The sequence below is a fragment of the Helianthus annuus genome, chromosome 2, assembly GCF_002127325.2.
Source record: "Helianthus annuus cultivar XRQ/B chromosome 2, HanXRQr2.0-SUNRISE, whole genome shotgun sequence".
In the NCBI taxonomy this organism is placed as follows: domain Eukaryota; kingdom Viridiplantae; phylum Streptophyta; class Magnoliopsida; order Asterales; family Asteraceae; genus Helianthus; species Helianthus annuus.
The window spans coordinates 26,220,398-26,234,616 of NC_035434.2; the positions used below are offsets into that span (position 1 = coordinate 26,220,398).

General features: G+C 34.6%; 3 protein-coding genes across 3 annotated transcripts; 1 reads left to right on the forward strand and 2 right to left on the reverse strand.

Moving 5' to 3' along the window:
• Nucleotides 1–3,649: 3,649 nt before the first annotated feature.
• LOC110912683 (40S ribosomal protein S26) lies at nt 3,650–5,684 on the forward strand. Its single transcript, XM_022157468.2, has 5 exons — nt 3,650–3,808; nt 3,949–4,041; nt 4,447–4,531; nt 4,625–4,758; nt 5,342–5,684. Exons 1-5 carry the CDS (start codon nt 3,806–3,808, stop codon nt 5,411–5,413), a joined length of 387 nt encoding a protein of 128 aa, XP_022013160.1. The 5' UTR covers nt 3,650–3,805; the 3' UTR covers nt 5,414–5,684.
• Nucleotides 5,685–7,228: 1,544 nt separating this feature from the next.
• On the reverse strand, nt 7,229–8,387 carry LOC110912677. The gene has a single exon (XM_022157456.2). The coding sequence runs from the start codon at nt 8,312–8,314 to the stop codon at nt 7,391–7,393; it is 924 nt and encodes a 307-aa protein (XP_022013148.1). The 5' UTR covers nt 8,315–8,387; the 3' UTR covers nt 7,229–7,390.
• Nucleotides 8,388–9,033: 646 nt separating this feature from the next.
• Nucleotides 9,034–12,412, reverse strand: LOC110887746 (disease resistance protein RUN1-like). Its single transcript, XM_022135320.1, has 2 exons — nt 11,444–12,412; nt 9,034–9,588 (listed from the first exon to the last, which is right to left on the reverse strand). The coding sequence occupies exons 1-2, from the start codon at nt 12,410–12,412 to the stop codon at nt 9,034–9,036; spliced, it is 1,524 nt and encodes a 507-aa protein (XP_021991012.1).
• Nucleotides 12,413–14,219: the final 1,807 nt, after the last annotated feature.

The following is a 14,219-nucleotide window of genomic DNA, read 5'->3' on the forward strand; positions in this document are numbered from 1 at the left end:
TGAAAATGGGTCTAAAAGAAGACAGCTCAACAAAGCTTCAAAACCTTTTTAAGAAGGTATTAAACAAACCTGCATCACCAAACACTGCAACAAACATGTCAGAAATTGAAAGGCAAGGGAAAATTGAGAAAGAAACTACAGAAGACATAGCTGCAGCAAACAAAGTCATTGAAGAAGCCTTCGAAAGAATGTCTGAAAGTCTGCAAGTGTTCACAAGGCCATTATCTCCTAACTCATCAAAGAATAAATCTCTCCCAAGAAACCCATTTGGTTTAAAAATACTAAAGTGGATATCTGATCAAAAGACCCATGTATTGACTCTGGTCAGAACCAATGGTGAAGTGAAGTACATATCAAGGAAAGAAGCACTAGGCCTTAGTGTTGAAGATTTGCATGATCTCCTTGAACTAACACTGTGTAGGGATGAAGATGATCAGAGTTCCAAGGAATTTGAAGCTGAATTTAAAAAACAAGCTAAGGAACTCTTGATGAGGAATAAAGGTCCTGAATAATGAAGGGTTTTGGCATTATCTGTTCCAGGGGGAGATTGTTGGGATTGAACCCTACCAGAGGAACAGATAATGTAAAGCCAAAACCGGATCACATCAGAGGACTACAATAAGCAGCAGTTTACTCTTTGCTTTCCCCTTGACAGTGGTATTCTAACAGCTGATGGATCTTAAGTACTGCTCATTACAACAACTGATGAACCAAACACTGATGAAACTCTAAAGACTGCTGAAGACAAACACTGTTGCTCTATTTACTGCTGTTTCCTAAGTACTGCTGAAGACACAAGCACTGCCCACTCAAAGACTGATCACCTTTGAAGAAAGCACTGAAGTTCAACATCAGTGCTCAGGCTACAACAGTGGAACGTGAAGCAGTTGTTATCTCCTGTCTTGTATTGTACTGATAATCAGTTGTTACACATCAGTAGTTTGTATAGAACAGTGTCTATAGGTTGTTAGGTTGTTAGATGTCACTATCATGGTGACGTCAACTGAGATGCTTCAGTGGTTTGGATTGTCTATAAATGTAACAGTACCCTGTACTGGTACACTGTTACACTTGATTGTTTTGAGTGAGTTCTTCTCCTCAATTCAATCCTTTCATCTTGTGCAACCAACCTGAGGTATCAGGCTGAGGGGGAGCTTAGTTCTGTAAACATGCTGTAATCATTTGCTTTGTATTTTAATCATTCAACTTAATGGAAAGCAATTGTTTATCAAACTATTTTCTTCCTTGATTGTGTTTACAAAGTTTGTATTCATTTCCGCTGCACTTTACATCATTTCATATGTTCTGAATGTTCAAAATATACAAACAAACACAATCATGAGAGCCTCCGATCCTAACAGATTATTTTCTTGGAATGCATACGGGTTGTTCGGGTCATAAGGACGGTTATAAGGATGCATTTTTTCGTTTTGTAGAAGGAGAATTGAATATGATTATAGAAGATGTGGTTGAATGTGGTAAAAAATGGAAGAAAAATGTTTATAGGGAAAAATTAATTTTTTTAACATAGTCGTTGGCCAACGGCTAGCCCAATGGCTATTTTGGTTTGGCCATTCACAGCCCGCCATGTCAGCTCGCTTCCCCCGCCTCACGCCCGGCTTGAAACCAAAGCCCCAAGGCCCACGCCCCAACCCAAGCCCACCCGGGGTGGTGGCTTGGGCGTTTTACCCCAACCCACGCCCCATATCCCATAGCCTTAATGAAAACATGTATAAAGTTAATAATAGGGGCAAATATGTTAGAAAAAATGCTAAAATGTAAACATTCATAAAATAACATAACCACCAATCTAATGAAAATAAACTTAATAGTAATGATTTTGTTTTATATATTTCAACTAGGTTAAAACCCCGTGTATTACACGGGTTGTATAAGTATAAATTTATATAATAAATAATAAAAACGAGCCATCTTTAAAAAAAACCCGTGTATTGAATGTATTGAACAAAATATAATGTCATATATTAATACATATAGTCGTCATAATTTATCTTTCAAAAATGAACTTTTATTTACTATTTACTTATTATAACATTTTACTTTGTTTTTTTATATTTACTATTAGCTTAAAAACAGATGTATTACATGGGTTGAATAATATTGTCAGGATGCATTCAAATTATGAGATACAATTATTTTAGTTAGTTTTAAGGACCTTCATGCTTGTTTATTTATTTTGATAGATAAAACACTCGTCTCAATTTTGTATTCAAGAGAGTTTATGGTACAAAAAGGTGGAGATCGATCCCCACATTTTTATGTATTTCATATTTTTTTTATGAATTATACCGTAAGAAATAGATTCTCTTTGAATGGAGTATAGAATTGTTATATTTTTTAAAATGATGTTCTTTCTAAATATTGATGGAATGTGCGATGAATGATGTGTGCAAACCAATTATAACACCACGTCTAACATTACAAAGGAGAAACTAATTTGTCTAAATTTGACACTTGAAAGAATTGTGCGACTATAACGCTGAGTCCAAACCATTATAGTGATGCATCTAAAAACACTTATAGTTTGATAAAAGCATATGATCTGGATCTAGAATTATTTAATTCTAGTGAAAGAAAAAACAATAATGCAATCTAATCTAATTCTAATAAAGGATTCCAAATAATGTCACGTAGAGAAAAAGCATGAGGAAGTGACACGTGTCAAAAAAGATTTTTGTTTATTAGTATAGGAAGAAGATTTTAATAATATAAAAGATGGTTGTTGATTTTGCTTAATATAAAAGCCACTTAATAAAAACAGTAGTAAAAACAAAAAACCGCAAAATGTTGGATTTTTCTCAATTAAGGTACATACGTATGTTTTCGTTTGTTGGAATATAATACTTTTTAATTTTTTTTTCTTAAAAATTATTATTTAAAACAATTATTGTTGTTATTATTATTAATATTATTATTATTATTATTTATCTTTTATATAGTAAATGAAAGTCTTTTATAAAAAAGGTGTATCCTTATCTAAATTTTTGTTTAAAATTATTTATAGAAAAACAAATATTTATTCTTATCTAATTTTTAGTTTAAAATTACTATTGTTATTTAACATAGATAAATAGAAAAATAATGTGAGAATGCATCAGTTTAATTTTTTTTCTTAAAAATTATTATTTAAAACAATTATTGTTGTTATTATTATTATGATTATTATTATTATTATTATTATTATTATTATTATTATTATTATTATTATTTATCTTTTATATAGTAAATGAAAGTCTTTTATAAAAAAGGTGTATCCTTATCTAAATTTTTGTTTAAAATTATTTATAGAAAAACAAATATTTATTTTTATCTAATTTTTAGTTTAAAATTATTATTGTTATTTAACATAGATAAATAGAAAAATAATGTGAGAATGCATGACGAAGTGACACGTGTCAAAAAAGATTTTTGTTTATTAGTATAGAAAGATTTTATCTATTAATCTATTCAAAAACCACCAATCTAATGAGAATAAACTTAAAAGTATTTATTTTAAAAATTTTAATTTTATCTATTCAATTAAAAGTAAAGATTTTTATCTATTCAAAAAAGCTGAGTTGATGTGACTCAACCAGATAAATCCACCGAAGCCCAATACAAAGCCCAATGGTTAACCCCACAGATTGGATCAAATCCATTCAGCATATTCTTCAATATGCTTTGATGGGCTAATTAGGGTTCCAAAAAATCGACCATATAAAAACCTAACTTGTAGGTTTCAACAAAGCAAACGCCGGAATCCTTATCGTGGGGGGCAAACCGCAGAAGGATCAAGCTCCGCAATATGGTTAGTCATTTTCCTTAATCAGTTATTCCGTTTTCCTAATTCTGTTAGTAGTTTGAATCTGTTCGTGTTCATGCTCGCGATACCTGATCCTGTTATTCTGTTTTGCTGAATTTGTTAAATGTTTGAATTTGTTTGTGTAGACCTTTAAGCGAAGGAATGGAGGACGCAACAAGCATGGCCGTGGTCATGTTAAGTTTATTCGCTGCTCTAACTGCGGAAAGTGTTGCCCTAAGGTTTGTTCTTGTTTATTTTACAGTGTTTTTAGGTTAAATCTGGAGTTTTTTTTATATAGGGTTTGATCGTTGTATATAATGATTTGTATGTTAATGATTATACGGTATTGCATCTGCAATTTTGGAGGATTGTGTATTTGTATTGGTTATGATTGTTGATGATGTATTTATAACCGATATATCATATAGCGGACCTTGACCGTTATTCAATTTTGGACCGGTATAACTGCATAGTTTGTGACCTATTTTCATACATTTAAGCAACTAAGCTTTATTTTAAAGACGATAAAGGCGGTTTTTGATTTTTGTATTTAGTTATTGTGTTAAAACTTAAAACTTCTTTTTGATAAAATGTGCTGTTTTGGATCAGTTTATTTTGTATTGAGATTTGTTTATTGTTATCAGGATAAGGCTATCAAGAGATTCCTTGTGAGGAACATCGTTGAGCAAGCTGCTGTAAGGGATGTTCAAGAAGCTTGTGCATTTGACCGTAAGGCTGTTCGCGTTTTTCTGTTAAAGTTATAGTTTTTAGTTGTTATCTTTATCGATCATTCGACACTAAGTTTGTCTGTTGTTATTGTAGAGTATACACTTCCCAAGTTGTACTTGAAGATTCAGCACTGTGTTTCCTGTGCAATTCACTCGAAGGTTGTAAGGGTTCGATCCCGTACTGAGAGGAGGAACCGTGAGCCCCCAAAGCGGTTCAGTCGCCCAAGGGTATGATTTTGATTCTTTGGTTACTTTTGTTGCACATCTTAAAGTCATTCCTAAGTGTAATTTGATTTCCCTGGTATCATTTGCTAGTTACTTTTGACACAAATATTGTTTACTGTTTAATCTTGTAGAAATCTTATAGTTGTTTTGCGGGAGTTGTTTATTAGCTTGTGTTTTTTATTGTAGTTATTTTAATAAAACAAATTTATAATGGTAGTCTTAGTGGACACACTTTGTAGCTACACTAATTGGTGGTTATAGACTTATAGTTAGAACACATTTGGTGACAAGGATTTTATGTAAATTAATTCTTTTGACACATAAGAGACTGGTTAAACAATCTATCATATGGTTTCGTAAAAATGGCCAAATGATAGGTTGTGTAACCAGTCATTTATTTCGGGTCCAGTCTGGTTTAATTTTTTTTCGTTTGTTTTAAAAACTATGTTGTATGCGTAATTTGCAAGTTATGGCTTTATATTATTTACTATATGCTTTAGATTGCATGTTTGACTCTTTAAACATAAAAGCATAGTTTGACATAACCAGTATTATTTTTTGACTTATTTGGTTTCTTTCTTTTCAGGATGACGGACCGAAGCCAGGTCAGGCACCACGCCCAGGTGGCGCTGGTGGTCCACCCCCTGCTCGCCCTTGAGTAGAATCCTTGGATTAATGTATGTTTTGGTTTTCCATGTTCTTTCGCATTTTCATTTTCTTAAGCTTTTATAAAGAACTTCCTAGTTTTGATCTTGTGATCATGATTCTGCTTATGGTTTCCTATCGGTTATGAATTTCTAGCTTGAATGCTATCGATTTTGTTTGAATATCAATTATCAAGTAGGGAAGGTTTATGGAATTGTATGCCTTGTACTTGTTTATGATGATATTTTGCAAGAAAAAACAGAAATCCATTACCCATTTTCGTATATCGTTGAACTATCTGTTTAAATGTTTGATGTTACGGTTGGAGGGTATCATTTAATCACTTTAGCACTTTAGGGTGTTTGAGTTTCTGTCTTGCCAATAATATCATGCCATGTCAAGTCCCCATTTTGCACTCAATTAGTGGCAATGATTCAAACACTTAAAGCGTGGTAAAATTTTTTTTTAAAAAAAATTATGATTGGTTGAAAGGGGTTGGGACCCACCATTAAACCCCCCTCTCTCTTCCTTCCCTACTCTTCCAGCATCGGTGACCATACACCGAATTACCCACTCCCCGCTCACCGAAATCTTGCCGACGCTAATTTACTGCTTGGTGAAACCAACTCCCTGAGGGAGTCACCAATATCGTACCGACCTCCTAAACATCTTTCTTAACCATTATGGACTTCCTACTGGCCAATTATTGCTTTAATCCATACAATAAGTTAAACACTGCATTTAGACATTGTTTCTTTACATTGTTCAAAAATAAAACCAATTTCTTTTCTGGAATTTTTCATTAACGGCTTTGCTGTACTACAACAAAGATCAATTACATTAAATTTCTTAAAAATAATTACAACACTATATGAAGAGTGGCTGAAATTTTGAATGTGAAAAAATGTTTAAACTAACTGGTCTTCCGAAGGAAGCTAAGGTTGGTCTATTCGGGATCTTGTTTGATGTATGCCAGAAGATGGTTAAAAAAACTAAAGAAAAGTTGTTGCGGTCACAAGAGATGATAAGAACAAGCAATTGAACGAAGTTTTGTAAACTGTTTGGTTTATGATGATTAACCAAGCCGGTCATGTTTATAAACCCTTTCATGCTTTTTTCTTAAACGACAGATTTTTTACACTTTACGTTCAAGGATTTGAACCCACAACCTCATATTTCCAAGGAGTGACACCCGACCACTAGAGACCGATAGGTCATGGGTCTTTTTGTTGTTGAAGGTGAAACACTTGGGTCTGTTTTAAGCACCCCATTGAACTTATGAGGAACTAATAGTACCCCCAATTTTTGGTCAAAATACACTTGAAGCATTGTTTTTTCGTGCAAGCAATGGCATAAAAATATTGGTGTTTCGTTAATGGATGCTAATGTGCGCCAATTCTGAACTCTTTTTATGTGGCTGTAGTTTTGTTTATGTTAAACAGTAACCAACATATGGCCGGTGACTTTTGCACTATGCGTTTAGGCTATGTTGACCAAGCGAAAGTAATCTAACGCGATGAACAACTTATATGGCCTTTAAGTCTTCACTTTAGTTTATACCCCGACAGACGGACTTAGCTATTTTTTAGGACAGACGATAATTTATCATCATCAAATCCTTAAATATTGATCTAACCAAGCAGTCATTTTACATGACTTTCCTGACACCAACCTTTAAGGTCACTGAAAAATGGGGTACTATTGAGTAAGCTGCAAAATCAAATCTGGAACGATCAAGTACAGGAACGCATGCGCCTTGACTTTTGTCGTGAATAGCTCATTAAAATTCACATAGGAGAGTAAAAATCACACACAGGAACACTACTTCTAACTATGGAATAATAATAAATAGTGAAGTATCACACTGGCCACTTATTTAAGTTTATAAGATTAGAAAGTATACAAACTTTTTTGTTATTTATTTTTTGGGAGAAAGTGAAAAACCCTTAAATGAACTATTAGTTTTTCATATGGATATGGAAACCGAAGCTCAAGCACTTTGAGCTTCCAAAAATGAGTTAAACTCATCTCTAGCTTTGCGCATACGAGGTGTGATGCATGAAGGAGATGTCGTAGGGGAAGATGTCGAAAACCTTACATGACGGCCGTCGTTTGGCTTCTTTTCTCCACCTCCTGTCACCTTAAGAACGCCTTTCACATCTTTGTCGAACACAAAAGCCGAACTCACTGGCAAATTTGCATCGTTTCCACTCATTTGTATAAGCTCCAACGGCAAATCAAAGAAATGGTTAGACGAAAAATCACTCCCTCTGTTCAAAATACCCGATGATCTCCAAGACCCACATTCGAATTTTTCGAGAGACACCCTATGTGAGATAACATGCCCCAATTCTTCTAGTTCATCTCTTCTACTTCTCACTGGCTTACCCTTACCGAACCCTGGCAAGAACAAGCAAAGAGCCCCACATTTGAAATCCTCATCGTTACGTTTCTTTGATTCTATGATTCTTTTGTATTCACCATTTGATGTAGTTTGACCTCTGGGTGTACTATCAGCACTCACACTAGTAGTGGGAGTTTTGGTAGAAGTCACACAGATATCAAACTCATCATATTGACCCGATGGTCTTCCTTCGCCACAAGACTTGCTTCTTTGCATGCTTTTCTCACGAAGCCAAATAAGACGAGAGAGAGCCACCGAGTGTTCATGAGCTAGGGATGCTTCAAGTGCTTTATCGTGATCCTTGAGTTTTGGCTTTGGAATAACTCCACGAGGGGATGAACAAGCCGAATTTGGGAGACTAGTACTAAGAAACTTGTTCTTTTTTGGTAACGAAGGCAATGGTTTATTGGTGGTTTGAGGTTTAGGGAACCCGAAACATGGATATTCAACAACTTCTTTCATGGATACAGGATCTACTGAAATTTGTATCTCCTTCACCTCGGTTGCCATAACCGCAGAACACTTAATCCTTAGAAGCTTTTTTGTATAAAAACTTGAACATATTATGCGCTTATATATATGAGAGGACGAACCTGATATTAGAATGTGGATGGCATGATTTAAAGTAGTGATTAACATGTTTTTGTAAAACATATGAAGATGATAGAAGACTTCAAGAAGTCAATGGGTTACTTGTTTGCACAAAGTGATGAACCAATTATTATCTATTTATTTTAGTCAACGCCAAAAAATATTCAAAACTGAATGTATATGTAATTAATCGTGTACCTTTATATAGACCATTTTGAACTGAAGATATAGTTATAAAAAGTATACATTTTCTTTCATATTAATTGAATTTTTTAAATAAGATGATTTTTAGAAGTTGAATGCACAAATGCACAAAGTGATGAACCAATTATTATCTAACTATTTAAGATATTTAAAATCTTTTAACTTAAAGCTAATATGCACAGGAAATGAAGTGAACTGATGTGATGCATAAGACAATATGCAGATTAAAAAAAACACACAAAATGGGCCATAATTGTTTGGGCCTAAAGCCAGTTTTTTTTTTTTTTTTAACAAAGTTACTTCATTATTCAAACAACAAAAAAAGTCTTCAACATTTGCTGCATCAGAAGATCACAACCCCTTTGCAAGTGCAACACATGTTTTATTATTAAATTGAGTCTTCTCTCAAAACTACATCTTTAAAATCCATACTCCTACACATTACCTGCTTCATACTTCGACGGGAACTCAATCTTTAACGCATATTGCAAGTCTTGTACAATATTGAAGTTAGGTGTATAATGAGAACATTCATATTCTTGTTGTGTTGTTGATGTTTCTGTTGGACCACTTCCGCTTTTCCTAGCAACGAGTGCAACTCCAAACCCACTAAATGACTGGATATCAGCTTCAAGTCCCAAAGAAAATAAAACCGCTTTGTATGTTGAGTTCCACCATGAAGTGTGTTTCAATGAAGCAAATGAAACATACCAAATTAATGTTCTTTTATCATTATCACTCTCCTCCCAAACCATATCATCTTTATATTCCATACAACTCGATACGTGCTCCATACATATCCTTTGAGAATAATATGAAATTTCATATGTCCCAACTGCGCACATTAAGAATCCAGAAAAATCATTGGACCAATTCTCCGGAAGTTTCAATTTAAATATACTCCCGCTAGCAAGAGGAGGTCTAAACTCCTTTGCAATCTCATGGCCTTCAAGTTTCAGAAGCATGTAGTGATTTTTAATAACATTTCCCTAGTTAATAAACACAAAATGATTAGATCCGAATCACTACCATCAGTACTACTGTATATATGTAAAGCTTCATTAATTGGTATTCAAGAATAGAAAGGACATACATACACACCTCAAGCATGGTCCGGATAGATTTTAGTAATTTGCTGCCATCAATTACAATGCCCCCTCTCACAAGTGAGACTTGAGATAACCATTTACAATTTGTGTAAAAATCTCCAACCGTCGTAAGTGATTTGCAAAAATCTGCTATGAGAATAACTATAATTGATGGGAGCTTGGGCAATTTTACAAGCCTTTTGCAATTAGTAAGGGTCAGGATTTTGAGTTGAGTAAGTTGCGAGATGCTGAAATCTAATTGTGTAAAATCGTTGCAACTTAGATTTAGCTCTTGTAAGCTGGATAATTCACCAATGTTAGATGGGATTTCTCCATCTTTCAAAAGGCAGCCACTGAGATCCAACTTTCGTAAGCTATGTGTCAATTGTGGGAACACTAACCAGAACCAAAAACTAGAATGTTGTATAATATGCCAATCTCTTCCACACGCAACTTTACCCATGAACTGAGAGATAGAAAAATGGTCTAGTATCTTCTGATGATTTGAACCATGTATTTTGAAGTGTTCCAAATGTTTTAATCCATAAAACTTGACTTCTTTGATCCGTAAATAAGTACAATCAACCATGGTTGTAAAAATCCCGACTAGACACCGAATAATCCCTGATTAATCACTGGTTAATCTCCATTAATTTCTGATTAATTACAATTAGTCCCGATTATATCCGATTAATCCCCAGTTAATCCCGATTAATCGCTAGTCCCCACCTCACCGGCCGACTAGCGACTAGCGATTTCTACAACCATGCAATCAACCAAGTTTAGTGATATGAGGTTGGGACATCGGTCTCCAATTAATGAGAGCAGAACATTTATCCCTATATTAGCTAAATACAACTTTACCAAGCTTTCCATGTTTGATTTGATCTCTGGGAACTCCAAACTTTTGTGGTAATATCCGATTTCAAGTGTCTTGAGTTTTCCCACGTGGATGATTGTTGGAAACATTCTAAGCTTGCAACAATCTGATACACTTACATATTCAAGATTTGTATGTTTTCCAAGTGATGGGTGAATTTCTTGTAACTCTTCACAATCATAGAGTGTTAACTTTTGAAGACACGGGAGTCCATCAAAATTTGGTGTGCTGAGTAGATTCTTCATGTGTCGGAGCACAAGCACTTTCAAATGAGGTAGATGCTAATTAATATATAAAAGCATATGCATGTTAATATCGTAGCTTATATTAGTAGATACGTGACATTTTTGTAGAGATATAAATAAACAAAGAAACAATTTCAATGCAACCTCTAAGATGTTGCATTTACATGTACTATAACTTTTATAGAGTGAAATTGAGATATCTTGTAACCTTTCCAAAGTTGTTTTTGAAAGCTGCGAGACAGTTTCAAAGCAACAAGCTTCATTGGTTGGAAAGTGCTTGGGAATGGGCTTCTCGGTTAATTGCGCCAATTAACATACCGCAACTCATTTGAAAGAAAATTAGGTCCTTCGGCATTCTCATCACAATTATTGTATAAAGTCAAACTAAGCCACCTCAGTTTCTTCATGTTTGATACAATCTTACATAAGTGTGATAAATGACCAGCAGGAGGATTATGATGCAGATATTGTATGGCTTCAGTTTTGTCATTTTCCTTATAAAATACAAGAGAAAAGAATGTAAGGATTGAGCTAAGAGTATATATACTTTTATAGATATAAGATATGCATGTGTGCACCACTCAACGCATATGTAATTATATTTTGAAATTTTAGGTTGCTTAATATATACCATGGTTGCGTCCCCATGACACATGTTTCTGATTTCATCATCTTTCCAAACTCTGCTATGTTTTTCAGGATTGTTAGGATGTTCCCCTCTAACAATATAATGTCCCATTTCTTGAACCAAATCATGCATATCAAACTTACCATTTACAATAGTTATGAGAGCTTTTTGTCTCAACACCTTTATTCCTATATCAGGGTGATAACCACAAGCTTCAAATACCTCCATTGCTTCATCACTACCATGATACGTGAATTCTATGCTTTTACCTCTAAAGAAACATGCAATATCTAAGAATAACTCTTTTTCGACGATATTAAGTCCATCATAGCTAATTTTGAGCTTTTCCACAATTTCTATTTGCGGAATATCTTTTAGTCTAGCCAAGGAACTCATCCATTCCTTCTCATCTTTGTCATATAAGAAAGAACCTAAAACTTTGAGTGCTAATGGGAGCCCATTAGCATAAGAAACCACATGTAATGAAAGTTTATCATAATCGTTTATAGGGCTATTTTTGTTATATGCATGTTTGTTAAAAAGCGAAATAGCCTCGTCATGTGATAAAAGTGTGACTGGACACACATGGTCCACCTTATGAGTTCTTAGCAGATGCTCATCTCTGGTTGTAATTATTATTCGGCTCCCATTACCGAACCACCTATGTGATCCAGCTAAAGCATCTAGTTGCTTACGGTCACTGACATCATCAAGAATAATCAAGACATTGCTACGACTTAGCCTACTTCTTATAATGTGCTTTCCTTCTTCGACACTCAACAATTCCATTTTTGTTTTCAAAAGACTTGATATAATTTTTTCTTGCATAGTTTCTAAACCATGTTTGCTTGATTTCTCCCTAACACTCTCAACAATGCAATGACCTTGAAAATGGCAAGAGATTTTCATATAAAGAGAAGATGCAAGAGTTGTCTTACCACTACCCCCATATCCCAACAATGCGGACACCATCGGACCCAATTTGTAATTGTGATTCTAGGTCTTGCATGCGAGCCCTCATCCCAACAAGGTGTTCATCAACACACGAAGTTAAGGAAAACAACTTATTTGAAATGGTGTCAACAATTTCTTTGATACCTTTTGCTTCATGCCTGCAGATTGAGTATAGTTGGTGTGTGCACATCAGTTCACAAGTAAAAGTTTATATATATATATAGAGAAAGTATAATGTACATCAGGGCTTAACCTACATTAACATACATCACAAAAAATATAACGTGCGTTATTATCATAGAACGTGCGTGATTATAGTCCCATGCGTGATTATGTGGTCCCATGCGTGATTATGTGGTCCCATGTGTGATTATGTGGTCCCATGCGTGATTATACCCCTGATCCAACGGTTACCATTGTCTCCTACGTGATGTATGATAAGGCTTTTTGTATGTTAACCTTACTCTATATATATATATATATATATATATATATTTTTTATAGAAAATGAAATAAGGCAATGAATTACAATAATCTTAGACATGTAGGGGGGGGGGGGGGTAGTGCACGGTCCTCCCAACCGCCGGAGTGATCTCACTTTAGACATGTATGTATGACTTACATGGATAGTTGGTGTGTGCACATCAGTTCACAAGTAAAAGTTTATATATTTTTTATAGAAAATGAAATAAGGCAATCATCATCATCGTCATCATACTCAGTAAATCCCACCAATAGCAAAGCTAAGGTAGAGTCTCAGGAGGGTAAGATGTAAACAATCTTACCTCTATACCGTAGGAATAGAGAGACTGCTTCCAGTGAGAGCCCCGGCTCGATAGTAGTTTTGCATCACGCTTTAGACATAAGGCACATAACACTCAGCAATTGAGACAACTGCCGATTAGTGCATGTACCCCCTTGTCTTTCCACCACATGATGCATGATTAACCATCCCCCTCTTTTAACGTTATTTTTACGAAATTAGTAAAATAACGTTAAAATATGCGATCCTTCGATAGCCTTGAAGAGGGATGAGCGGATGTTTTCACCTCGGGGAAGTGTTGTGTCGTCCTTGTAAGTAGAGATTTTTCGATCTACAAGAGTGGAGTACAGATGATCTACAAAGGTTTTGCGGGTATCTTCTCCTCTAAAACTAAGAAATACATCACAAATACACCATTGAGAATAGGAGGCGGGTGCCAAGTGAGAATAGGATGAAGAAGAAGCCGTTGATATGTAGCTTAGAACCGGTAAGGAAGATTTGTGTGGCTTATTTTAGTCAAATAAAAGATTGGAGTATGATGGTGTGCATGTGCTTTACCGGTTCCCTTTCTTTGTATGTACACATACACGAAGAAATTTAAAATAATAATGGCTTTCATTCTACATTCAAAAAGTCATATGACCCCATTTAATGCCCTTGCATGGAAAGTTGTTGTTAACAATATAATAGATTTCTTTGACGTAAACGGGTCGAAATTTGCTGGATGAAGTTTCTTCTAGAGTAAACTGACATTTTTTCGGTAAGATTTGATCACTTTTGTCATTTTAGTCTAAAAGTCAAACATTTTAAATTTGAGTCCATGTAGTTTCACTTTTATTGCTATTTTGGTTTAAAAATCAAATCATCTGATATTTTGGCTAATAAAATCTTATTACTTTGTCTTTTTCCGCAGGGCAAAATGGTCAATATAAATTTATTATAGCATATTGTTAATTAAATTAAATATCCCCTATAACCTCATAAAAGGTCAGATTATATCATCTTCCCCAAATTATTTCATCTTTCCCAAAAATCTTGTCCCAAACCCTCCCAGCTACGATC

Coding starts and splice junctions, on each gene's coding strand:
- LOC110887746 (XM_022135320.1), bottom strand. CDS start 12,412: ATGGTGTCCGCATTGTTGGGATATGGGGGTAGTGGTAAGACAACTCTT. Junction 9,589..11,443: donor GTCATGGGGACGCAACCATG/GTATATATTAAG, acceptor TTTATTAACTAG/GGAAATGTTATTAAAAATCA.
- LOC110912677 (XM_022157456.2), bottom strand. CDS start 8,314: ATGGCAACCGAGGTGAAGGAGATACAAATTTCAGTAGATCCTGTATCC.
- LOC110912683 (XM_022157468.2), top strand. Junction 4,042..4,446: donor GCGGAAAGTGTTGCCCTAAG/GTTTGTTCTTGT, acceptor TATTGTTATCAG/GATAAGGCTATCAAGAGATT. Junction 4,759..5,341: donor AGCGGTTCAGTCGCCCAAGG/GTATGATTTTGA, acceptor CTTTCTTTTCAG/GATGACGGACCGAAGCCAGG.